At 35.5% G+C, this 27,763-nt stretch overlaps 1 protein-coding gene across 1 annotated transcript in view; it reads left to right on the plus strand.

The window, feature by feature from the left end:
* DNAJC13 (DnaJ heat shock protein family (Hsp40) member C13) overlaps positions 1–27,763 on the plus strand; it is a 151,421-nt gene that overhangs the window by 105,891 nt on the left and 17,767 nt on the right. Inside the window, exons 37-48 of the mRNA XM_077130133.1 lie at positions 435–619; positions 1,041–1,115; positions 2,363–2,482; positions 6,840–7,019; positions 7,693–7,860; positions 9,770–9,883; positions 11,546–11,662; positions 12,881–13,058; positions 14,895–14,986; positions 17,172–17,271; positions 20,102–20,176; positions 20,411–20,523. Of these exons, the coding sequence (XP_076986248.1) occupies positions 435–619; positions 1,041–1,115; positions 2,363–2,482; positions 6,840–7,019; positions 7,693–7,860; positions 9,770–9,883; positions 11,546–11,662; positions 12,881–13,058; positions 14,895–14,986; positions 17,172–17,271; positions 20,102–20,176; positions 20,411–20,523 (1,517 nt within the window). The remainder of the gene's footprint in view (positions 1–434; positions 620–1,040; positions 1,116–2,362; positions 2,483–6,839; positions 7,020–7,692; positions 7,861–9,769; positions 9,884–11,545; positions 11,663–12,880; positions 13,059–14,894; positions 14,987–17,171; positions 17,272–20,101; positions 20,177–20,410; positions 20,524–27,763) is intronic.

Raw genomic sequence — 27,763 nt, forward strand, 5'->3', positions numbered from 1 at the left:
AAAATAAAATAATAATAATAAAAGTAAAAAAGAACACCCAAAACCTTTCATTTCTCCCTCCCCCCATTGTTTGGTTCTTTTTCTTTTTTTTCTCTTACTTCTCTGTCCATACACTGGATAAAGGGAGTGTCAGACACAAGGTTTTCCTAATTTAGAGTATTCAAGTCAACAGAATTTGTAAGAAAAGGAATTTAGAGAAAAATCTAGAGAAATCAAATCAAATTTGTTACAGAAGGAAAGATCCAAGGAATTTGTAATAGGTTTAATTTCTTTTTATAAACTAGAATTTGGAAAATTTGGAGATGTTGAATATTTTATCATCTTCATTTTTTAACGCAACATAATTAAACATAGTGTTAAAGCTAACTTAAAACCACAGCATGATTAGTCTTTTTGTTTTTTGTTTTCCCAACACTAACCTCTGTTTATTTCAGATTTACAGCCTTACAAATATGCGGGATACCCCATGCTAATTAGGACTATAACAATGGAAACTTCAGATGACTTCCTTTTCTCAAAAGAATCACCATTGTTGCCTGCTGCTACAGAGCTGGCTTTCCATACTGTCAACTGCTCTGCCCTCAATGCTGAAGAACTCAGAAGGGAGAATGGAATAGAGGTAATATGGAATTTAAGCTAGTCTAGGTACATTATAATACGACTTTTGGCAATAGAGATTTCACCAAGTGCAGATACAGTTGGTATAGTTCTTTCCTTTATTCCAGCTGATGATACAGCATTAGTCTCTATATTCTAATATCAAAATTAAAAATGAAAATAGAGCTTTATTTTAGAATGTCACTTGGAATATCATGAGTTCAAATTTGGTAAACTCAACATTGCTTACAAAGTAGCTTAGAAAGAAACTGCTAGGAATCATTTGTTTACTTGTGTATTTAACAAATATGCATTGAACCAACATTTCTTTATCAAATACCTAACATTAAAAGGTTATTTATATTTTATTTTCTCTAGAAAAGATTTCTTAAACTTAACATAAAAAAAAATGGAGCGTTAATGGCTGTCTTCTTTCTCTGCAGGTATTACAAGAGGCATTTAGTCGCTGTGTGGCTGTCCTAAATCATTCTAGTAAACCAAGTGACATGTCAGTACAGGTGAGGTTAAATGCAATGGTTTTAAGAAAGTTACACCAGACCAATGAGTCAAACTTTATATATATCAGAATCACTGGGAAGGTTCATTAAAATAGGAGTTGCTGGGCCCCATGGCAGAGTTTCTTATTCAGTGGGTCTGGAATGGGAGCCTGAGACTCCTGAGACTGTACATTTCCAATGAGTTCCTAATAGGTACAGGTAGGGGACCGGCCTTTAGGAGCCACTGCTGTAGTCCACTTGTGATGTGTTGGCTTAATTTTTTTTTCTTAAAGTAGAGAATAGTATAATGGACTCTTAACCTTCAAACATTTGTTTTCCAACTCTTATTTCACTATACTTGCACCTCCCTCCCATAGTTTTCCTTTTCTACATCTTTCTCTCCATTCCCAGTGTTTTACTTGGCGTTTGTTTGCGGGTGTAATTGTTGTCTTCTGTGATGGAAAATTCATTAGGAATTTAGCATACAGAAAATTTAAGCTCATTAAGATCATTGTTAAGCACATGTATTTGAGTGACCCTTTGTTTATGCCACAAAATTTAGAATGGAGAACAATTTAGTCAGGCTTTTGAGTTTTATTCTCTATTTTGGAGTACATTTGAACTGATAGTTGTATATCCAATGAAATACCTTCATCTGTAACTCACAGAAGGGTACCCATTCATCATTCCATTGTACACTCTCCATGGGTTTGGCTACATTAATGTATGAAGCATAAAAATGTCCTCATTATTATCCTTACCTAATTGACATAAAGAGTACATAATTAGAATTATGATATTCTGCTCTGTTAATAAACTGGACAAAAATTCCTAAATCCAGAGTTGACGCAATTTTTTTTATGAAGAGTTAGAGATTAAATGTTTGAGGCTTTGGTGGCCAATTCCAGTCTCTGTTACTTCTTCTTTGTGTGTGTCTGTGTTTTACAACCCTTTAAAAATGTAAAATCCATTCTTAGCAGTCTGGCTTTTCAAGAAGAGACCACAAATCAGTTTATCCTATGAGCCATAATGTCATGGTTTGCCAACCCCTGCCTCTTTTGGTAATCTTAATGAGAGAGACTAGTGATCCAATAGAGATTTTCTGTTTAATTTTGGAGTATCATGCTGTTATTTAGGAATAATTGACAAATTATTTTTATTTATTTTATTTTGTTTACCAATCACTGCTGATTTGGTTTCTGCTATGTCTTAAATAAGGAATGTGTATGTGACTCTCCTTTCTCTTTATCATGTTATGTTATCTGCAGGTGTGTGGACACGTAAGTAAATGCTATAGTGTGGCTGCTCAGTTTGAAGACTGCCGAGAGAAGATCACAGAAATGCCTACCATCATCAGGGATCTCTGTCGGGTGCTGTATTTTGGCAAGGTAGAATTGATCTTTAATGCTTTCTGAATACAGTGAGTAATGACTTTTCTTCTCAAATAGCAAGTCCCCAGATTAAAAATGGGTTGTTTTCCCAAAAATATTTTTAAGTAAATTATTTGGGTCTCTAAAAGCTTTTTACACAGAAATGTTGCTGTAAAAAAGCCTTTGCTTCTAAGCTGATCCACAAAGAATAAGACTAGAGTAACATACCTAAAGTGAACATTAGAAGAGAGGCAAGGAAGAAAAGAAGAGGAGACTGGGATAAATAGATCTAATTAAACTACAGTACCTTATAAAACCCAAAACATAGAGTCAACTCACTGCCTGGTGGACAATGCTTTATGGTCTTAGATCTTACTGTTTCATTCTAATTGAGAACTATTGAGGAAAATTGAGTGTGGGTAGATAGGATAGATGACTAGGAATAAAAGAGAGACTTAAATATCTGGATGAGTGTGAGAGTTGTGTGGCGATGGAACAGGGTTGACATGCTAATGTTGGTCAAAGATATCCAGAAGTAAGGAACCTCTGAGGGGATTCTCTCCTCAGCTGTACTTGATGTCCTTAGAAGTGTTTAATAAGGATGTATACTCTGGTATAAATAAGTAAATCCTTCTTTACCTGCACTAAAGGTATCGTTGATGAATATAAGATCACTAACCTGTGAATTGCTGTTGATGCCTTATCACTATTTTCCTTTTTTTTAAGTCCAAGACACAAAATCGGGAAAATAGCATTCCTAAGTCTTTGGACACTAGTCTCAAAGGTTGTAACTGGTGTCTCATCAGAAGGTCATTTTTTATAATATGCTTTAAAGGGTATACACTCAAATTCAAATGAAAATTGAACATATAAGAGGAGGTAAATATTTTGCTCAATAAAGTAGCTAGCTTGAAAAAAAGTACAGCAATTTATAGCAACCAGTTTCTCTAGGAAACATTTTTTTCAAGTTTTTATTGTAACATATATAGAACACAAACTTTCCCATTTTAACCATTGTTAAGCATACAAATCAGTGGTATTAGTTACATTTACAATGTTATACTACCATCACTACCATCCCTTACCAAAATTTTTCATCCCCCCAAATAGAAACTCTACCCATTAAGCAATGACTCCCCAGTCCCCCCCCCCTCCGCACACACACCCCACAGTCTCTGGTAATTTTATGAATTTGCTTATTGTAGATATTTCTTATAAGTGGGGTTATACGGTATCTATCCTTTTTGGTCTAGGTTATTTCATTCAGCATAATATTTTCAAGGTTCATCTATGTTGTAGCATGTATAAGAACTTCGTTTCACAGCTGAATAATATTCCTCTGTATGTATACACCATATTATGTATATCCATTCATCTGCTTCGATGGACAGTTGGGTTGATTCCACCTTTTGGCTATTGTGAATTATGCTGCTATGCACATGGGTGTGTGGATATCTGTTTGAGTCCCTATTTTCAGTTCTTTGGGGTATATACCCAGAAGTGGAATTAATTAGATCATATCATTCTTTGTTTAATTTCTAAGGAATTGCCAGACTGTTTTCCATAGTAGCATCATTTTGCATTGCTACCAACAGTGTACAAAAGTTCCAGTTTTTTCTGCCTTCTCATTAGCACTTTTTATTTTCCATTTTTTCATTCTTTTCTTTTTGAACAATAACATATATATAAAAAAGGTATAAATTTCAAAGCATAGCACCACAATTTGTTGTAGAACATATTTCATACTTTGACATGGGTTACAATTTCACAATTTTAGGTTTTTTCTTCTAGCTGCTCTAAAATACTGGACATTGAAAGAAATATCAATTTAATGATTCAGCATTCATATTCATTTAAGTCCTATCTTCTATGTCTAATTCCACCATCACCTTTGATCTTTTCATACCTCTCTTTAGGGTTGTTTGGGCTATAACAATTCTAAGTTTTTTATATTGGAAGGATCTGTCACTAATATGGGGTAGGGAGATGGAACTATCTGATGTTCTGGAGAGGCTGGGCTAGGTTTCAGGACTTATCTGGACCAGGGACCCATCTGGAGGTTGTAGGTTTCTGAAAAGTTACTCTAGTGCCTGGAATCCTTGCAGAATCTTATATATTGCCCTAGGTTTTCTTTAGGATTGGCTGGAGTGGTCCTGATTGGGGGTTGGCAGGTTATGATAGGTAGCAAGGTCTACCTGAAGCTTGCATAAGAGCAACCTAACTCTCTCTGCCACTGATAATTTATTAATTATACTTCTTTTCCCCCTTTTGGTCAGGATGGAATTGTTGTTCCCACAGTGTCGGGTCTGGATTCATCCCTGGGAGTCCTCTCCCACGTTGGCAGGGAGACTTTCACCCCTGGATGTCATGTCCCACATAGTGGACTTACAGTGGACTGTAAGTGGATTTCACTTACAGTGTTGGGCTTAGAGAGACTGGGCCCACATCTGAGCAACAACAGAGGTCCTCCAGAAGTAACTCTTCGGCATGCCTATAGGTAGTCTAAGCTTCTCTGCTACCTCATAAGCTTCACAAAAATAAGCCTCATAATCATGGGCATGGCCTATTGATTTGGGTATCCCTAAAGTTTGGCACAGTATCGGGATTCCCTGATAGTAAGGTTTAATACTTCCATAGTCTTTCCCCCCTCCCACAGGGGACTTTGCCAATACTTTTTGATTATCTGCTTAATATACTCTAGGATATTTCCTGGCATTACTGTACTCTATACAGGATTAAAGCACCTCTTTCTTATTCTGGACTTCGTGTGTTTCAGTTGTTCAAATGAGCTATACAGATAGTTTGAATTAGGTTATGCACTACAAAAAATTTCAGTTCCAGATCATATAAACCTTTCTTCCATTGGTCTCAAAGAGTATGTGTGATTCTGAACTATAGACACTGCCTTCCTTACCCCTATGTTCTGAATTACTTTAACCCCAACCTATTTGGCTTTATTCTTATCTCTAAATATCAGGTTATATATATATATAACAGCCTCTCAAAATCCAGAAATAATAATCACCATTCCGGACTTGATGTGTCTGCTCTAAAAGCTTACAATCTAGGCCCCTGTTTTCTTATAAGCATTTTCTAAAGGTGACCATACCATTGTTGTTTTTTTGTTTCTGGCTTATTTTGTCTCACCGAATGTCCCACATGTTCATTCATATCATTGCATCCCTCACGACTTTGTTCGTTTTTGTAGCAGCCCAAACTTCGTTCATAAGTATCCACCATCATTCGCCAATATACTTCTCTGTCAGTGCATCCTTCAGCCACCTGCATTTGTTGGGCATCGTGTAGAGGGCCCAAAGTTCACAGTCCATCAACATTCTCAATTTTAGATAATTTCATTGTTCCCGTGAGACAGAAAACCAATAAACACACCCTTGCCTAATAGGAAATCACTCTTGTCCCTCATCCCATTGTTTACTTCTGTTGTTGCTGTGGTAGTGCTGATGGTTTCCTTTTGAACATAGCTCATAGCATGCAATAGCAGTTTTCTCCATGTACCCTGGACTTATACACTCTTTATGCAGTAATCATGTCTTTAAAGTAATTCTTATGAGAACACATTCATATTTCTAGTGTGAATGAGTGGGACACGTAGTTCTATACAACCCCTTTCAATCTTGTTCATCTTCAGTATGGTAACATCACTTCTAACCCACTAGAGAATCACCTTCACTCCTATGTATTCCCTTACATTGGAGTTCAACCTTATTAGCTAATGGTACACCCATCTCTAGCTTCTGTGTAACTTTTATGTATTCTGTGTTATAACCTCTGCTTATACCTTTGTGCTGGTCATAAAAGTGAAATCATACCGTATCTGTCCTTTTGTGTCTGGCTAACTTCACTCAGCATTATATCCTCAAGGCTCATCCATCTTGTCATGTGCTTTAGGATGTCATAACCTTGTCTTACTGCTGCATAACCTTCCATTTTATGTTGATCCACTCATCTGTTGATGGGCATTTGGTTTGTTTTTCCACCTTTTGGCTATTGTGAATTATGCTGCTGTGAACGTGGGTGTGTGGGTATCTGTTTTGAGTCCCTTTTTTCGGTTCTTTGGTGTATATACCCAGAAGTGGAATTAACTAAATCATATCGTAATTCTTTGTTTGACTTACTAAGGAATTGCCAAACTGTTGTTCATAGTAGAACCATTTTACATTACTACCAACAGTGTACAGAAGTTCCAGTTTTTTCTATATTTCACTAGCCCTTCTTATTTTCCTTTTTTTTTTTTTTTAATAGTAGCCCTTCTAGTGTATGTGAATTGGCATGTCGTTGTAGTTTTGATTTGCGTTTCCTCTTGGAAATTTTTCTTTAACCCTATAAATTAGTTCTGTTTTTCTTATCCTCTCAGAGTATTCCACGGGTGGCTGCTGTTGGCGTAGAATGTGTCAGTTCTTTTGCTGTGGATTTCTGGCTACAGACACACCTATTTCAGGCTGGAATTTTGTGGCATCTGCTTGGTTATCTGTTTAATTACGACTACACGCTAGAAGAAAGTGGCATTCAGAAAAGTGAAGAAACAAATCAGCAGGTAACTTTACCAGTTCTTTAATATTGAATTTGAACCCATACCTAGATTAATACAAATTAATGTGAAACAAAGCTTCAGCTATTTAGAGCTCCCAGGGGATAAACTGTTTTTGAAGATAACTTTTGTTGTAAGCATTTATTCTGGCAGGGTTCAAAGGCAATAGAATGTGCAATAGCATATACTGGGCATAATTTAATCTTTTCTAGATTACTCAGAATCACCTTTATGATTAGAAGTATTTGGTTGTATAATTCAGGGAAATAAAATGATACCATTGGACTTTGAGGCTTTCTCCCCCAAACACATGAGTATTTGTCTTATTTTTATAGCTATTTTTTCTGTCTCTTTCTTTCTCATTCACTTTCATATCGTCATTGTGTGCAAAGGTAGCTGGAAAGTCTCCCTTTCCCATCGCCCCCCCCCAGTGTACTCTTCCAGTTACCTGTAAGCTGTTTTATCGGATATAAATGAGTCCATAGGCCCCAGTGGTCTTTCCTATAAATAAAGGAATAAGCTCTGTTGCATAAACTTTCAGACATTGATAATAGAGACTATTGTCCTTTTTTGTTTGTTTTCTGCTCCTTAAATATGTTCCATACAGATTTAATTCCAGAAAGTATGTTATCTATGCAAGATAACAGACCTACTTTAACTCCTTAATTTTTTGCAACAGGAAGTTGCCAATAGTCTTGCTAAACTGAGTGTCCGTGCTCTAAGTCGACTGGGAGGCTATCTGGCTGAAGATCAAGCAACCCCAGAGAATCCAACCATAAGGAAAAGTTTAGCTGGCATGTTGACACCCTATGTTGCTCGAAAACTTGCTGTGGTTAGCGCTACTGAGGTATGTGCTTTAGAGATTTTGAAATAAGTTTACAGACATAGCCTGGGTTGTGATGAATAGTGCAAGGTCTTTTAAGTGGTAAAGAAACACAACTATGCAGAGTGCCCTAGGGAACCTAAAAATTGAAAATGTTTACAAGCTTATCTCTTAGCCAAGAACTTCAGTTTATTGTGGATTGATGCTAATGATATCAGCTCCAGAAGAACAGTAGAGGGTAAATTAACTGCACATTTCTCAGTGTGGAGCCCACTCTAATTCTTCTTACTAAGCTTAAATACAAATGATGGAGCAAGAGTATTAACTTGGGATGGTGTTTCACAGTTGGTAGAATACTGAGAGTCAGTGTACAAGAGTCTAATTCTTAGTGTTTCCTTTAAGTATGGCTTATTTACACTCTGCTGACATTTTAGAAGTAAATACACACATACACAAATGACACAAGTAAGTATGATCTTGGCAGAGCTCATAACCTGTATGTTTTTTTCATGAGAATTGTTGAGGAATAATCTAAGATTCTAGCAATAGAGAATTAGATTATCTACAAGAATTCATTAAATGGAAAGAAGCTAGATCCCATTTTTGGTATTAAAAAAATGAATGGATGCATAGATGATGAATTTTCTGTACCAATATGTTAATGGTAGTTATCCCTGAATAGCAGAATCACAGGCTATTTTTATTTCACAGTATTTTCTCTAATGAACATGTATTATATTTATAATGAAAAAAAAAGTCCTCCAGTTTCCAAGATTTAAAGTACTTTTAGAATTTAAACAGCCCCTTTGTTTTGTAATCCAATCTGATTGGGTCCGTTTTTAGTGCCAGCAATGCATTTCACTGCCACTGAGTAAGGAAGGCGCCTTAGATGCCTGTCATGAGCCTCGTTCTTTTCCTGGACTTTGTGCGCACTGATGTGGTGCGTTCTGCTGACTGAAAACATCCTTTCAGACATACCTGATGTTGCTGATTAATTTCTACAGCAGAAGAAGTAATAATAAAAATGAGTAACATTTCAGAATTAGTTTTTGCCATAAGCTCCATCTAGATTTTGTAAAATTTATTTTAAACTTCAGTGTCTCAAAGTTTTAAAATCTCCTAACCATATGTTTTCAATCATTTTACTTAACTAGTAGTTAACTATTTGAAGGCAAGGATTGCAGAGCTTATGTATAACATGGAGGCAAAACCCTTTGTTTTTACTTCATAGGTTTAGAGTATAGGTTTGGAAAATGGATTGTGAAATTGCCTTTCACAGCATAGAACTCTGTAAACATAAAATGTAAAAGATTATTTTTATTTGAAAATTAAAGAGAAGAATTAAATGCTTATGTTTATACTTTCACTTGGGGGGAGCTAAACAAAGGGAAAGCACATTGGATAGCTAAGCAGTCATAATCTATACCTCTGCAAGTACTTAATGCAGTTTGATTCAGAATTTGGCCATGAAAATCTGTACTGAATCTCTGCTCATAAATTTTACTTCCCTTGCTAGGGGCATGCTTCATGAAAACTTGATTTTATTTTGAATATATGTATATAAAGGTAGTGTGTAATGAGTTTTTTTAAGCTTATCATTACTGAGTTTTTATGAAGTGCTTTAGTATAAAATACCTTATTTCACTGTAGCAAAGCAAATGTGAAGAGTGTTGATATCAGACAGACTCAAATTTGAATCCTAGTTTCACCATTTACAGATTGTAAGACCTGGTACAAATCATTGATCTCTCTCAGCCTTGTTTTTTCACAGCTTCAAAATAGATCACATCACTAAACTTGTTAGGATTTTTCAGATTTATGCAAAGGTATGCATTACAATACCTGGCATAGAGTAAATGATTTTAATAAATTATGACTTCTATCATTATTTTCTTTTCCTAAGTGTTACCAAAAATAATATTCTGTCTCCTAGATTTTGAAGATGCTTAATAGCAACACAGAGAACCCCTATTTAATTTGGAACAATTCTACAAGAGCAGAACTACTTGAATTTCTTGAATTCCAGCAAGAAAACATGATTAAAAAAGTATGTTATTGTTTCATAAATTTCTTCTGCAACTTATCATGGGGAATTACTAGAATTATAGCCTAGTAGTCATAAAGAGAAGCAGTTCTGAATTTGGAGTTAATCCAACCCCTTAGCTTTTTGCCACCTAATATTTGGCCCATTCAAGAATAGCATTCATGCTGTATTTAACAGTACCAACATTAAGATTGTTTGCTCTTGTTACCACTTACTTACAGCAGTCTTCTATTTAACCACATTTTTAAAATCTGTTTTAATTATTCACTTCGGCCTCTTTTTCTCAATAAATCAAGGTTGCTTTCTGGTATCAAGATTGAATAATTTCTCTTACCATGCCACCTCGAAGTGGAGAAGTTGATAAGTCATGTGAAAAACAAACGACAATAGAATAGGAGATATAAAGAGGTCTGGATAATCCATATACTAGATTGCTGGCTCTTATAGTTAGAAGACAATTTGGGTTTGTGACTTTGGAATTTACTAAAGAATACCTATCACTGTTTATTATCCAGAATCTCTTTTTTTCTAACATTTTTCATATGTTGTGAAATATATATATATTCAAAAAAGCAATAAATTTCAAAGTACATCATAATAATTAGTTGTAGAACAATTAATTTTGGTATGGGTTACATTTCTGCAATTTTAATATTTTACTTCTAGCTGCTCTAGGGTACTGGAGCCTAAAAGAAATATCAGTATAGTGATTCAGCACTCAACTCATTTGTTAAACCCTACCTTCTCTGTATAACTCCATCATCACCTTCGATTTTTCTCCCACTGTTTAGGAGTATTTGGGCTATGCCCATTCTAACTTTTTCATGTTGGAAGGAAGGGGCTGTCGATAATATGTAATGGGGGATGGAATTCCAGAATCTGTTTTTTAATTCATTTTGTGATAGTACCCCAGTACTCATTTGATAACATTTTTGAAACTTGCAAGACTAAGGAGAAGGACAGGTCTCACGTTTCTATACACCATCTGTCTTTTTAGCACAACAGTACTAATGACATCGTCTCTTTGTTCAGCACTTTACAATTTATTTCATGTTATTTCAGTCCAGTCTAAATTCCCTGTGATTGCAGTCTATCCTTAATGGAACATTTTCTCCCATTCTTCTTTTTCTGTCTTGCTCCATTTCCTTAAATTAAGATTGTTCTTGATTTGTCAGCTTACGGAATGACTCTGTCTATTTTTATACAGCGACTCTGTTTTCCATAACTTTCATTCAATGTATTCCTTTTTAAAACCCATACCAAATGTGTTTATTCCTCAGCTACAAAACCCTGCATCTGACTAGGTCAAACGCCTGCTGAGTGGAATGAGAAGAGCATGTATCATACTTGCTTTGTGAATTCTAGCTCTAAGATGCGTCATTGACTGACCTCTATAATCTTTTGAAATTTTGAAATGAGTTAGAGTAACCTTTGGACTAAAAAATGCAAATGTAACTCTGTGCCTACTTGCCTATTCCAGAATCAGTAGTACTGATTGACATTGCATTGCATTGACTGCTGAGACATGTCGCACCACAGTTTTCCCCAGTCACTTTCTCAAGCTATTTGTCTGTTAAGTCATTAAACTGAATATGGATATATTTATAAACCGTACATTAAGGATTCTGATTTACATCTAACAGCCTCTTTGTCTTTTTTTAAAAGGGTGATTGTGACAAAACTTATGGATCAGACTTTGTCTACAGTGATCATGCCAAAGAACTTATTGTGGGGGAGATTTTTGTTAGGGTGTATAATGAAGTCCCTACTTTCCAACTTGAAGTAAGCGCTCTAGTTTTAGTTTTGTCGTTATCTTTGATAACTTGTTATTGAAAGCTACTTGTTTATTCTTACTGTATGTATTGAAATAATACCTGTTCTTTGCCAAATGTGTATACTCACCTGGATATATGATGGGATAACCGTTGATAGCTTTTGAGCCTCATTATCTTGAATATTGAAGAACTGAATTTTATAAAGTTTATGAATAAGAAATTATTCCTTGCCTACCTGGTCCTTATGTTTTATGTATGTTGCTACCCCAATTATGTTGTTTATATATGCCTCCAAAAAAAAAAAGTCTTTTTTGGATGTGAAAAGAGACCTGACAGTGGTCAGCCACATGGTCACTTCATCATATGGAATAGGACACCAGACACACACACAAGTCTTCTTTTGGCCTTTTATTAAAAGAAAATATAGCATGTACGGAGTAAAGGGATATTTTAGAAAGTGACTGTAGTCATATCAGGTCATCACTTATGATAATTCTAATCACTTCTAAAAGCAAATGAGGAGCTTGTTTTTATTCTTAGTACTTAAGGATCATGTAGAATTTTTTGTGGTTGTTGCATGGCTTTTGTTTTTCAGTTTTTTGCAGAGATATTAGGACGGAGTTGGTGGTTGGTTTATAGGGAGAAAAGAATTAAGCCTTTGTTTTATAGCTTGCCCTTAAGGGAAAAAAAAGGAATTTACTGAACCATGTGTGTATGTGTATTTTTTATCACAGAATAATATACATAAATAACTGTTAAGTAGAATGTGTTAAGTGATTTATGAAGTCTCTTTGAAAACTGTCCTTTGAATTTGTGTTCTAAATAGATATAATTTTTAAATTATAAAAATATAGGCAAAAAACCAAACAAGCAAAAATATAGGCAAATTGTGGAAGTTAACTATCATGTAGGCAGTTACTTGGTAAAAGGGAAGAGACACTTCAGCTTCAGATTTGATAAACTAATGTACTGATTGGGAAAGTATCAGATCACTCAAATGCCTGGGTGAAAATAGTTGAGAAATACTTGCTAATGCAGTTGGCTTTTGTTTGCTGTCCATCTGCTCCTCACCTTCTTTTATAAATTAATGTGTTTGTGTATATGTATAATTTAATCGTTCGTATTCACTTTACATAGCTGAGAGTATTTTCCTTTGATGTACAGTTTTCATTATAGGTTATTTCTGAGGGCACAGTGTTTTAAAATATTTCTCTGCTTGACTTAGGTTCCGAAAGCATTTGCTGCAAGTCTCTTGGATTATGTAGGCTCCCAGGCCCAGTACCTCCACACATTCATGGCCATCACACATGCTGCAAAAGTGGAGTCAGAGCAACATGGAGACCGTTTGCCAAGAGTGGAAATGGCTTTGGAAGCTCTAAGAAATGTCATAAAATATAATCCAGGTGTGTGACTATACCCTTGATCAGTAAAAAGCCTGCAATAGAAGAGCCCTAAACATTCTAATTCTTAATTTTATTAGGAAAACTCAGAGAAAATTATACTTGGTGTAGCGTTAAGGGAAATTGACCCTATAATGTTTTACATTATAATGACTTAGAAACTCAGGGCACCATGTTTGGAAAAATTCATAGCTTAGAAGAAAGTGAGTTTAAATAAGTTAAAAAGGCAGAATAATTTGATAATATAAAATTTCAAATTGATGAAATGTTGACACACCAAGTAGAGGTGCTTCAATTATGCTTATTAGTTGGTCTTATTTTCACCTTTTCTCTGGTCTCTAACACAGTGCCATATGCACATGTGCACTCATATTTTTTAAAAACTACCTGAAGTTTTTGGTGTTTAAAAACTGAAATAATAAACGGCGGGCAACGGTAATTCAGTGGCAGCATTCTCGCCTGCCGTGCCAGAGACCTGGATTCGATTCCTGGAGCCTGCCCATGCAAAAAAAAAAAAAAAAAAAACTGAAATAATAAAAAGTTGAGAGTTCCCATTCTTTAAGAGGACATTTTCCAAAATGTTACACCCTAGCTGACTTCAGGGTAATGGATGGGTGAAATTCTGAAACCTTCCAATTCTAGTTTTGATAACATTGATTTGATAACAAGTACAGAATGTAAAAATCTAAAACAATTCAAATTCAATTTAAATTAGTTGAAGACATCAGGTCTTTTTAAATTAACATTTCTTATTGTAACCTTTTGGGTACTTATTTGAAATACTATCAAAATTCTTACTTTTATAACAACTTACATTGCCAAAAATTTTTTCAAATAAAATAACCAATATTTATCAATAGTAAGTAAATGATGTTAGGAAAAGTGACTTATTTCCAGGCTATACATTGGGATGGTATTAATGGCCATCTTATTAAAATCTGAACAAAACTTGATTTCTTATTTAGAGTTGGCACAAAAGAATGTTAATAGTAGTATATTAGGGTCAAAGCAAATTGCCGTAAAACAGCCTTGATTTGGAATATGTAAAAAATTTGGGAAGCAACTATCCAGAAATTTTATTTTATACCATCTGTAACATTTATGCATCAAGATTACTATTTTATACTATTTTATAATTTGAAAGTATGATTTGTTCTTCATCGATGTATTCAGGACAGTTTTTAGTTGCTAAGAAGTGGTTTGAAAATGAATTTAAAAACAGTGGATTTAGAGTAGTCTCAGACTCTGTAAGTTGAAGGTGTGGGTCTTAGTGACCCATTTATTTATTTCCTAAGCTCTCAAAAGACTACAAATTACATGGTATTTTCTACCTGCCATATAGCAGCAGGAAACATATGCTGAAGAAAACCTTGAAATTTAATCAACTTTTATGATGATGGTGATAGTATATATAGTTTTGAAGTATCAAGTCTAAACAAGTCTTGCTTAAAAGCCAAATTAAGTCGAACTCTTCCAAAACATAATTAGGTTGAGGGGTAACCCAAAGGTATAGAGGGAAAGAGGAAAAACACAGCCTTACAACTTCATTTTTCTGAGCCATATTTAGATTATTTGATGAAGTTCTGTTTTTTAGCCTGACTGCAAGGGAGTGGGATGGGAACAAAAACAAAATAAACCTTAAAAACTCCAATATTTTGCTTTTTGCCTTTTAAGATTCACTGATGCTTAGAGATACTCCACTCAATGTCACAATGTTTAAAAGGGTTATCAGAGACTTAAAATTAACAGTAAACAATGGAGTGTATTGGTTTTCTGAAGATCTGTAATTTAGAATATCTCTTGAAAATAAGAAATAACCATTTTATTTTTATTTCTTAGGCTCTGAAAGTGAATGCATTGGGCACTTTAAGTTAATATTTTCTCTTCTCCGAGTCCATGGAGCTGGTCAAGTACAACAATTGGCTTTAGAGGTAAAAGTGTTTTTTCCTAAAGCATGTTGTCTTTCCTACCCCTTACTATATATGGTTTGAAGCTTTGAATAATCTTCATTTGAAATTGAACGGAAGTATGTATGTAGCCTTTTTTTTTTTTAATCTTTTTTTTCATCTTTGACTATGTTTTTTAATTTTGAATTAACTTGCTCACTGGGAAGAGTATATACTGCACAGTGTCATTCAAGGTGTTCCCCTTTGTGATGACATTCTCTCCGGCATCACAGATTGGAATGAATTGAATAATGTCCTTTGGTGGGGGTTAAGAAATAGACTTTACTGGGGAAGCTTAGCAGTAACAGGTCTGCAAGAAGCCTAAGCAAGGGTTCCCTGATCTCTCATTCCCACAGAAAGGCATGTTGAGGTCAGGGCACTCTGCTAAATAGACACTGTGGGTTTACATTCTAGAGGATGGATCCTACTCCTTCCCAGTCTGTTTTTCTCCCTCCTTATAGGTCTAGCATAAAAGCAGCCTTTATGGTGAGGGTTATAAATAGACAACTTGCAGTGTGATGCTGATTAACAGAGGTTGTATAGAAAAGCCAGCTGTCAAGAACCTGTGAGCCAGGGGGAAAACAGTGTAGTTAATAAAGTATCAGTGGCAGAGAGAGTTCAGAGTCCAGAGGCTGCTCTGGAGGTTGCTCTTCCGCAAGCTTCAGTTAGACCTTGCTACTGTCATAGCCTGCCAGCCCCAACCAGGACCATTCCAGCCAATCCTAAAGAACACCTAGGGCAATAGATAAGATTTCACAAGGGTTCCAGGCACTAGAGTGACTTTCCAGAAACCTACAACCTCCAGATGGGTCCCTGGTCCAGATAAGTCCTGAAACCTAGCCCAGCCTCTCCAGAACATCAGATAGTTCATCTCCCTACCCCATATTAGTGGCAGACCCTTCCAATATCAAAGATTTTGAATTGCCATAGTCCAAACAACCCCAAAGAGAGGTATGGAAAGATCAAAGGTGATGGTGGAATTATATATAGAAGATAGGACTTAACAAATGGATATGAATGCTGACTCATTAAATTGATATCTCTTTTAGTCTCCAGCATTTTAGAGCAGCTAGAAGTAAAAACCTAAAATGATGAAATTGTAACCCATGTCAGTCTGAAATATGTTCTACAACTAATTGTGGTGGTGCTTTGAAATTTATACCTTTTTTGTATATATGTTATTGTTTACAAAAAAAAAGAAGAAAAAAAAGTCAATTGTGATGATAAAAAAATATTTAAACCCTGTAGCCTCCTATATTCCAGAGCAGCTAGAAGGAGAAATATGAGAGGATCATATGGTAGCCCATGACAAACTCTGGGATCCATCCTATAACTACTTTTTGAAAACTGCTTGAAGACTATTGCTTTTTTATTTCTTTGCTTTGTATGTATGTTATACTATACAATAAAAAAAGTAAAAAAAGAATGTATGAGCCTCAGAAGTCCAAGAGAAGTTAGAGGCCCTTCCTTTAGAAGGAATGAAGCCACTCATTCCATGAGAAAGCTGTTTAGGTGCAGCCTTTTCCCGTAGGAAAGACAGGAAGTCCCTGGCTGGCTCATCGTATGGGTGACCCGGAGTGATCCTGCTCATTGTACCACGTATAGTTTATCACAGAGAACACCAGAATCAGCCATTTAGTAACAGGTTTAGAGTGGTTTAGCAATGATTTTTATAACATATTCTTATATTGCAGTTTGGTTTAAAACATTTTTAATAGGATAATAAATGTTAAATTGGTCAAAAATCTTAAAGAGCTTGTTCTTCTGATTAAAAACCATGCTTTCCCACATAATTCTTTTAAGCACTTTGTAACTTTGATTGGAAAAAGCAGTCCACAATAGTTCTACAATATCCACCATAGTCCTGGAATATCCTGGTATAGGATTAAAGACCTCTTATAAGCCTCATGGTGTAATTGAGTGCTGAAACTGTTTGATCATTATATTTAACTCTTACCTCTAAATTAATAGGAATGGATGTATGTAATACATACTTAAGCATTAATATTTTTATATCTTAAGAAATCAAGGTAATAAAGTCAATCTTTTAAAATTAAACTCTTCTCTCAAAATTAAATACTTTGTCTTCCAGTGTTTTTCTCACTTTTGTAAATCCTACATGACTTAATTTGGTTTAGGTCTCTTAATTATCCTGATGATTAATTTTCAGGTTGTGAATATTGTGACATCTAACCAAGATTGTGTCAATAATATTGCGGAATCAATGGTTTTGTCCAATTTGTTGGCTCTTCTACATTCATTGCCATCAAGTACGTATATCCATAAATGGAATTTTTGAAAATATGGCATGGACAACCCATAGAAGGGGGACAGTTTTATAAATGATGTAAAACCGCAGACATAATGTCATCCACGCTTAGTTTTGGAATATTTTAAGTGGTATTCTTTACATTATATTTGTCTTCATAATTATATTTTAGATTAATAAAATTATTTTGCATTTCTTATATCATATTTCAAAGTTGGGGGTAAAAAGGTCCAAAAGCAGTACGAATAAAGGAAAATAAGTTAAGCTTTTCAATTAACTAACTATAATCTATACATAAGAAATTGAGAATTGATTAGTGATCCATAAAGATAAAAGCATAATTGTTCTAGGGTAGGCCACAGTGGCTCAGCAGGCAGAGTTCTTGCCTCTCATGCCAGAGACCTAGGTTCGATTCCTGGTGCCTGCCCATGCAAAAAAGAAGGAAAAAAAACAAAACAAAACATAATTGTTCTAGGGCAGTGCACCAGTAGTTCAGTGGCAGAATTCTCACCTGCCTTGTCAGAGACCTGGGTTCAGTTCCTAGAGCCTGCCCGTGCCAAAATAATAATAATTGCTCTAGGATGATAAAAACATTCTTGAGGTAAAGATCACATTGCGTTCAGCTTAAAATTCAATCCTGCATAGTTTGTATTTTACTGATTTCATGCTGATACTTACCACCAAGGCAAAATCAGTTTTAAAAATATACCAACCTGATTTCTTGAAAACATCCTACGCTGTTCAAAACTGCATGATTATCTAGTTTAAAGTAGTTTAGAATAGTAGGTGTGCTAGAACCAACCTTGAGATTGCTTTTCAAAGGCAGGATTATTGAATTTTTTTGGCATCTCAAATATATCTTCAGCCTTACCACTAAGCATCAAAATATTCTCAATTGGTTTTGCCAACTCCTTGGAAGTCATATTAGTCTTAGCTTCACATCTCCCCACCTACTTGGACCAGGAGCCCTGTCTCATTCATTCATCTTATGCCTCAGTGTCTCACACATGTTAGGTGCTTCATTTAAGTTTGCTAAATTGAATGGAATTGTGAATTTCCATTGAATAATTTTGGTTTCTTGGATAAATAACATGTTTGAAATATCTCTTTAAAATGGCAACTTTTAAAATTTATTTACAGATTATTTTCCCCATATCGACAACCTTAGTTGGGTTTTCTTTTTTCTTTTGTCTTGGTTTTTAAAAGCTTTGTGAAGCTTCAAACAATGCAAACTAAACTGGTTGATAAAGTGTATTACAGAAATCATGGCTTGAAAGTGTAATTTTGTATTCATACCTGACTTACATGGTCCAGTCAGTATTTTAACAGGTAAAATAGGTGATATTTAGATTTCTTAGCTTACCGTGCTAAGATTGGTATTTTAGACTAAATTATATATCTTACACCGTTTGCTTAAGGAACGATATGTACATCCAGTTTCAAATCTTTCTCTGTCCTCTCAAAGGCTTCTTTTCCTTTGGAACTATGTTAGGAAAATAGTGGATTTTCAAAGAAGTAGGTTTTGCGTCTCCTAGGAATCTCCTTTTGAATGTTTATTTGCCTGCATGTTAACATAGCACAGCACAGCGACCAGCCTCTGTTGTCATTGTTTTACTCCTCCTCCTCCTTCTGTCTCAGCCTTCACTTTGTCATTCCTTTACTCTTTTGGTTACTGCTCTGTCATTCCCATTTAATTCTAGAAGAGTAAAGTTCAATAGCCCAGCATACTTACATGTCATATTGCAGTGACAAGGGTTGAGGGATGCCACAGGCTATGTCCAAAAGGATGATGTTAGGCCTCAGAGGGGAACAGTGTCTTGCAGCTGCTATATCCTACTGTTCTAGTTTGCTGCTGCCAGAATGCAATATACCAGAAACAGAATGGCTTTTAAAAAGGGGAGTTTAGTAAGTTGCTAGTTTACAGTTCTAAGGCTGAGACAATGTCCCAATTAAAGCAAGTCTATAGAAATGTCCAATCAAAGGCATCCAAAGTACGTTGGTTCAAGAAGGCCGATGAAGTTCAGCATCTCTCAAGTGAGAAGGCACATGGTGGAAACAGTCACAGTTTGTCTCTGGGCTGGAAGGACACATGGCGAGCACAGTGTCATCTGCTAGCTTTCTCTCCTGGCTTCCAGTTTCATGAAGCTCCCCGGGAGGCATTCTCCTTCATCTCTAAAGGTGGCTGTAGACTCTCTGCTTCATGGTCCTGCATCATTCTCTGCTCTCTCCGAATCTCTCTCATTCTCCAAAATGTTTCCTCTTTTACAGGATTCCAAAAACTTATCAAGACCCACCCAAATGAGTGGAGTCATGTTGTCACCTAATCCAGCTTAACAACCGCTCTTGATTAAATCACATCTCCAGGGAGATGATCTGATTAAAGTTTCAAGCATACAGTATTGAATAGGAATTATTCTGCCTTTATGAAATGGGATTTAGATTAAAACATGGCTTTTCTAGGGAACATACGTCCTTTCAAACCAGCACACCTACTCTCTTCTTTTTCTTTTCCCTAAGACAGTATCTCCAGAGTATCAGGAGGTGAGAAGACTTTGAATGTGCAGTGAAAAATGATGTTGAAAGCCAGTATGCATAGTGGTTATGAGTATGGATCTTAGAGTCAACAGACATAGATAAAAAAGTTCACTAGGTGTGAAGCCTTGGACTGGTTAAACTGAGTGTGAGCCTCCTCATTTGTAACATGGCCATGATATCTCTCACGGGTTATTGTGTTCCATACCCTGTATAGAACACCTAGTTGAATGCCTGGCAAAGAGTTGATGCCCAGTAAACATGATGATGCATACCTTGAAATGTCTTTTTCTCTGTAGGTCGTCAGCTTGTTCTGGAAACTCTTTATGCTTTGACATCAAGTACAAAAATAATCAAAGAAGCAATGGCAAAGGGTAACGTATGGAGTGCTTTCTCATCCAAACATGCTTAATATAAAGAAGGTTATTTTGAGCTGTTGTGTACACTCTGAAAATTAGAAAAATGCTTTGGAACTCTTACAGATAAAAACAAATCAAATTCCATTGGGCTGAAATACAATTTTACTTTACATAGGATTGAAAATCAGTTCTACTGATTAGAAAAGTCATAGTCTTTATGCTTAATATAAACTTTTTTTTCCTTCATAGGAGCTTTGATTTATTTATTGGATATGTTCTGCAATTCAACACATCCACAGGTTCGAGCACAAACAGCAGAACTGTTTGCTAAAATGACAGCAGATAAACTAATAGGTCCAAAGGTGAGCACAGAATAGATTCCTGGAAGAAAATTAATTCTAAAGGCTCGGTTACTTTCATACTGATTTTGTGAAGCTTACCAAAGTCCAAGATAGTGAAGATAAGGAAATGATTTGATGTGAAAATGAAAGATTGACGTACTTGAATTTGCATATTACTGGTTTGAGAAAGTTCTATCTGGGGAAGCCTGTACCAGAATTGAAAAGTCTTGAGAGTGTTTGAGTTTGGGTGATAAACTGTCCATCTCCCTTAAAGAGAAAACATAGGATATTTCAGTTGTAACAGGAGACAGATCAGACCTCCATACTGCAAGCCAGTGGAAGTAGCTAATGAAGGAGAATGCTAAGAATGCTGATGAGTTTCTTTTACACTCCTTGTCTGTATTACTAAAGATTCTCCACCCATCAGAAGTGAGGCAGTATAGGGACAGTGAGTATAACAGCACCTCGCCCTCCCCACTCTGCAAAGAGATGTCCATTCAGAATCTGGAGATAAGCAGATGATCTCTGACGCCATAGCCCAATTTGTAGAGTAGGAGCCAATTAAAACAATATTTCTGCATTAAATACCATACAGAAACAAGTATAATCAAAGTCCCTTATTCTGTTATTAAATGAGTGTCAAAAGAGGCATCACTATGCCAGCCCTACTTCCAGAGCCTGATTCAGTAGATCTGGGTTGGGGGCCCCAAAATTTGTATTTTTAATTTTCCAACTGATTTTTTTGGATCCTGCCTGCACTGGTGTTTGGAAATCATTGTTCAGGCGAGTCCACAGAAGTACCGTGGGTAAGGAAGAGGCTATGAATTCCCCTCTGCCTACAGCCAGGGTGGTTTCCCTTGTCTACCTTGTGCCACCATGTAAAAGTTCAGTTTGAAGATAATGTTCATGGCTAATAATCACCTTTTACCTCAGTAAAACAAACTTGATTCGGTTGTTTTTTCCAGCTTGAACTATCAGTCCTAGGTATAGGGAATCTGTCATAGGAGCTAAACCAGTATTATGTTGGGAATAAGGTCTCTCTTTATTCAGCAAGGTTGATGAAATGAAGGAGATTACATTTGGATGCCTATAGAAAGGGCCAATAAAAATATGAATATTAATATTTACTATTGGAGTTTCTCAAGGCTAGAGTTAAATAGCATATAAGTGCAATATCCAGTTTCTCTGTACTTTTAAAATACATATTTTTGCCCTTTCAAATACATGAGGGAAAATTTATCAAAATAAATTACAATTAAATAGGAAAAGTACAAGGTATCAGCAACTTAATTGAATGATTTACAGCAAGATTCTAGAACTGGGGTCAATTTTTTTGTGTGTAACAGCTTTTTAAAAAAAATATTAATTTTTTGTTTTAAATATTTTTATCGAGAAATCTTCACATACATACAGTCCATTCAGTGGCTCACAGTATCATTGCATAGTTGTATATTCATCACTGTGATCATTTTTAGAAAAATTGCATCACCGCAGAAAAAGAAATGAAAAAACAGAAAACCCCATTCATCCCATACCACTTACCTCTCTCTCATTGACCACTAGTATTTCAGTCTTCTCATTTTTTTTTACTGTTTACCCCCCTATTATTTATTTTTTTTGTCCTTATTTATTTTACTTATCTGCCCATACCCAGGATAAAAGGAGCATCAGACAAAGTTTTCACAATCACACAGTCACATTGTGAAAGCTATATAGTTATACCATCGTTTAGCCACTCTAGTATACCATAAGAATAACTTCCAGGAGAACCTCTTGACTCTGTTTAAAATTTCTCTCTTCCCCCTTTTGGTCAAAGAGGCATTCTTAATTCCATGATGCTGGGTCTCATCCTGGGAGTCCTGTCCCACGTTGCCAGGGAGATTTATATCCCTGGGAATCATGTCGCACATAGTGGCAAGAGCAGTGAGTTCACCTGCTGAGTTGGCTTAGAGAGACAGGCCACGTCTGAGCAACAAAAGAGGGTAACAGCTTCATTGATACAATTGACATACCATTTATACCTTATCCATATAGTGTTAAATTCAGTGGTTTTACTATATTCATATAGTTGTACAATCACAATCCGTTTTAGAACATTTCATCACCCCTGAAGACATTGCATTCCTTTTAGCAGTCACTCCCCACTCTTCCCCCTCCCATCCCCTGGCAACCACTGATCTACTATTTGTCTGCATAGATTTGCCTGTTCTGAGCATTTCTAATAAATGGAATCATATAACATGTGCTTTTTTTTCACTGGCATCTGTCACATAGCATAATGTTTTCAATATTCATCCAGGTTATAGCATGTATCAGTGCATCATTCCTTTTTATGACCAAATAATATTCTACTATATGGATATGCCACATTCTCTTGGACATTTGAGTTACTTCTACTTTTTGCCACTGTGAATGTTTGCATGCAAGTTTGTGTGTGGACATTATTTCTCTTGGGTATAAACTTAAGAGTGGAAATGTTTAGTCATACAGTAACTCTTAGGTCGAATCTTTTGAAGAATTGCCAGGCTATGTAAGTGGCTACATCATTTTACATTCCTATCAATGGTACATGAAGATTCCAGTTTCTCCACATCCTCTCAAATACTTGTTATTGTATGTTTTTTTTATTTTCATTATAATCTTCCCAGTGGGTATGAAGTGGTATCTTACTGTAGTTTTGACTTGTATTTCCCTGATGGCTAGTGATGTAGAGTATCTTTTTATAAGCTTATTGGCTATTTGTAAATCTTTTTTGGAAAAATACCTGTTCACATCCTTTGCTCATTTTTTAATTAGGTTATTTGTCTTTTTATTATTGCGTTACAATTGTTCCTTTTGTATTCTGGATTCCAGACCCTTATCAGTTATGTGATTTGCAAATATTTTTCCCATTCCTTGTACTTTATCATTTTCTTATGGTGTACTTTTAAGCACAAATATTTTTACTTTTGATGAAGTCCAAAGAGTTTTATAGTTTTAGCACTTATATTTAACTCTTCATTCCATTTGGGTTAATTTTTGTGCTTGGTATAAGGTAGAGATGGGATCAGTAAACTTCTTTCTGTAAAGGGCCCGATAATAAATATTTTGTGCATCATGACCATCCAATAAAATACGGGGCAGGTAGGATTTAGCCCTGGGGCAGTAGTTTGCTAGCCTCTGTTCTAAAACCTTCAGGTAACTTGGACATAATGTCTAAGGTTTATGGTAGAGAGATTTGCCTTCAGTAAATTTTTTTACTTAAATATTTTATTGTATACATACCAGTGAGTGAACAGTTATGTAGTTCTTACCACTTGAAATGCTTTAAACATCATGGTAAGCTTTTATTTAATTCTGCTTTATACAAATGAATAGATTTGGGTCATTTGCTAAAGTGATGATCAAGCAATTATACTGAGAATTTAAATAGGAAAAGATTTTTGATCTTGTACAGTAGACCAACTAACTTAATATCATCCCTATTTTTTTTTTCACAAAAGTATTAGACCACAGAAACCTAGGTTAAATGTACCAAGAAATGAGAAAACTCAGTATTGAGTTAAAGCAGTTAATCTAAGTAAAACTAAAGTTTGTATTTATATCAATTTCACAATATTCATGAAGACAGCTCTTAGAAATCTAAGACATTTGAAATTCACCTAATCGTTCAGTAGATGATTTGTTTCTACAGTCGTGTGTTCAGATATAGCTCATTGCAAGTGTATAAATGGTTTATTTCTAGAAGGGTTATTATTACTCAAATTTGCCATAGTAACAATTCCAGTTTTTGTTTCAAGCTGTGAAATATTTTAAAATATCAGATTGGCTATTAGGAGTTTTTTAAGATACTAGAACATAGTGAAATATGTTAAACACATATCTCCTGTTTCTGCCCTAAAAATTCATTGTAGACTGGCTTTGACAGTGTGCTGTGAGACTTTTAAATATAGTGAGGGAATTGTGGAAATGATCAAGTTGTGTTTCTAATTAAACATCCAGTTATTCTTCAAAAGATGATTTTATAAAAAACAAAACACAGAAAGTAATGACTGTATTAAACGTTAACTTCATGGCCTGGCTTGGTAAAGTGGACAGCATGATGGTGTAGGCAGAATTCTATTTTGTGAATCATGGACTGAGTCTTCATATTTTATCTGCTTCTAACAGCTTAATGACTCTGGGCATCTGTCTCTAAACAGAGTTTCTTCAGCTCCACTGTTACATATTAGAACAAATGGCCTTTAAATCCTGTTCTAACTTTTGTGCTTCTCTGATATGTATTTCTCTGATCTTTGTGAGAATGAGCAGCTAAAAGTAGGATGTGTGTCAAGAGTAGTGTCAAAAGTAGGAGTGGGTCAGACATGGTTCTTGCACTCAGGAAGCTCATGATCCAGAAGGCTGATACTCACTTTCTCTACATAGATTTAGCTTCTGTAAAATTTAATTGTGGTTTAGCATGATGCCTCTCAGCATACTTGAGTAATATAGTAAGAAATAGCCCTGTAAAACTCCTTGCTGATAATTTCACCCTGAGAGCCTTATTCGATACCTAAAAAAATGCCCTCCCATGGAGCTTCAAGAGAAAATGTTTTTGTCCTCCAGAAACAGGTGGACTTTTTTTACTGGCACAGTTTTCTTTCGTGACTACTCTATATCATGTAACTAACATTGTTTCCTTTAGTTCATTGGCTGCTAGGAAATTCATACACACAAAATTTGTGTTATATCACTAGCAACTGTATAGGGCCTTTTGCTATTTCCTATGAGCACAGACTTCATATTAGTTTTCATTCATTCAAGCAAATATTTAGCACCTATCACATGCCAAGCACTGAGAAAACAAGCAATGAACAGGATAGTCTGGGTCAGAAAAGATTTCTATTAGATGAAATTTGAGCACAGTCTTGATTGACATGAAGGAGAGAAAACCATGTGAAGATCTAAGGGAAGGGACTTACCTTCCCAGTTCTCATTTTCTGTTTGTACTTATGCCCCACTAATTTTCAATTTGTGTGTATGTCTATGTCAAATGTACTTTTTAAAAGCTGCCTTTTTCTCCCTAAAGATCGCTATATTTCACACATTGTAGAAAAAACAATAAAGATAGCCTTCAAGAGTTTCAGTAAAGATTGTAACAGATTTCACCTCCTTCAGTTTTTTTTATTATTAATTAAAGAAAAAAAAGAAATTAACACAACATTTAGAAATCATTCCATTCTACATATGCAATCAGTAATTCTTAACATCATCACATAGATGCATGATCGTCATTTCTTAGTACATTTGCATCGATTTAGGAAAAGAACTAGCAAAACAACAGAAAAAGATATAGAATGTTAATATAGAGAAAAAAATAAAAATAATAATAATAGTAAAAAAAGGGAAAAGAAAAAAAAGACACAAACAAACAGACAAACAAAAAAAAACCTATAGCTCAGATGCAGCTTCATTCAGTGTTTTAACATGATTACTTTACAATTAGGTATTATTGTGCTGTCCATTTTTGAGTTTTTGTATCTAGTCCTGTTGCACATTCTGTATCCCTTCAGCTCCAATTACCCATTATCTTACCCTGTTTCTAACTCCTGCTGGTCTCTGTTACCAATGACATATTCCAAGTTTGTTCTCGAATGTTGGTTCACATCAGTGGGACCATACAGTATTTGGCCTTTAGTTTTTGGCTAGACTCACTCAGCATAATGTTCTCTAGGTCCATCCATGTTATTACATGCTTCATAAGTTTATTCTGTCTTAATGCTGCATAATATTCCATCGTATGTATATACCACAGTTTGTTTAGCCACTCTTCTGTTGATGGACATTTTGGCTGTTTCCATCTCTTTGCAATTGTAAATAACGCTGCTATAAACATTGGTGTGCAAATGTCCGTTTGTGTCTTTATCCTTAAGTCCTTCGAGTAGATACCTAGCAATGGTATTGCTGGGTCATATGGCAATTCTATATTCAGTTTTTTGAGGAACCGCCAAACTGCCTTCCACAGTGGTTGCACCATTTGACATTCCCACCAACAGTGGATAAATGTGCCTCTTTCTCCGCATCCTCTCCAGCACTTGTCATTTTCTGTTTTGTTGAAAATGGCCATTCTGGTGGGTGTGAGATGATATCTCATTGTGGTTTTGATTTGCATTTCTCTAATGGCCAGGGACATTGAGCATCTCTTCATGTGCCTTTTGGCCATTTGTATTTCCTCTTCTGAGAGGTGTCTGTTCAAGTCTTTTTCCCATTTTGTAATTGGGTTGGCTGTCTTTTTGTTGTTGAGTTGGACAATCTCTTTATAAATTCTGGATACTAGACCTTTATCTGATAAGTCGTTTCCAAATATTGTCTCCCACTGTGTAGGCTGTCTTTCTACTTTCTTGATGCAGTTCTTTGATGCACAAAAGTGTTTAATTTTGAGGAGCTCCCATTTATTTATTTCTTTCTTCAGTGCTCTTGCTTTAGGTTTAAGGTCCATAAAACCACCTCCAATTGTAAGTTTCATAAGATATCGCCCTACATTTTCCTCTAACTGTTTTATGGTCTTAGACCTAATGTTTAGATCTTTGATCCATTTTGAATTAACTTTTGTATAGGGTGTGAGGTATGAGTCTTCTTTCATTCTTTTGCATATGGATGTCCAGTTCTCTAGGCACCATTTATTGAAGAGACTATTCTGTCCCAGGTAAGTTGGCTTGACTGCCTTATCAAAGATCAAATGTCCATAGATGAGAGGGTCTATATCTGAGCACTCTATTCGATTCCATTGGTCGATATATCTATCTTTATGCCAATACCATGCTGTTTTGACCACTGTGGCTTCATATTATGCCTTAAAGTCAGGCAGCGTGAGACCTCCAGCTTCGTTTTTTTTCCTCAAGATACTTTTAGCAATTCGGGGCACCCTGCCCTTCCAGATAAATTTGCTTATTGGTTTTTCTATTTCTGAAAAATAAGTTGTTGGGATTTTGATTGGTATTGCATTGAATCTGTAAATCAATTTAGGTAGGATTGACATCTTAACTATATTTAGTCTTCCAATCCATGAACACGGTATGCCCTTCCATCTATTTAGGTCTTCTGTGATTTCTTTTAACAGTTTTTTGTAGTTTTCTTTATATAGGTCTTTTGTCTCTTTAGTTAAATTTATTCCTAGGTATTTTATTCTTTTAGTTGCAATTGTAAATGGGATTCGTTTCTTGATTTCCCCCTCAGCTTGTTCATTACTAGTGTATAGAAATGCTACAGATTTTTGAATGTTGATCTTGTAACCTGCTACTTT

This window comes from Tamandua tetradactyla, chromosome 15, assembly GCF_023851605.1.
Source record: "Tamandua tetradactyla isolate mTamTet1 chromosome 15, mTamTet1.pri, whole genome shotgun sequence".
NCBI lineage: Eukaryota > Metazoa > Chordata > Mammalia > Pilosa > Myrmecophagidae > Tamandua > Tamandua tetradactyla.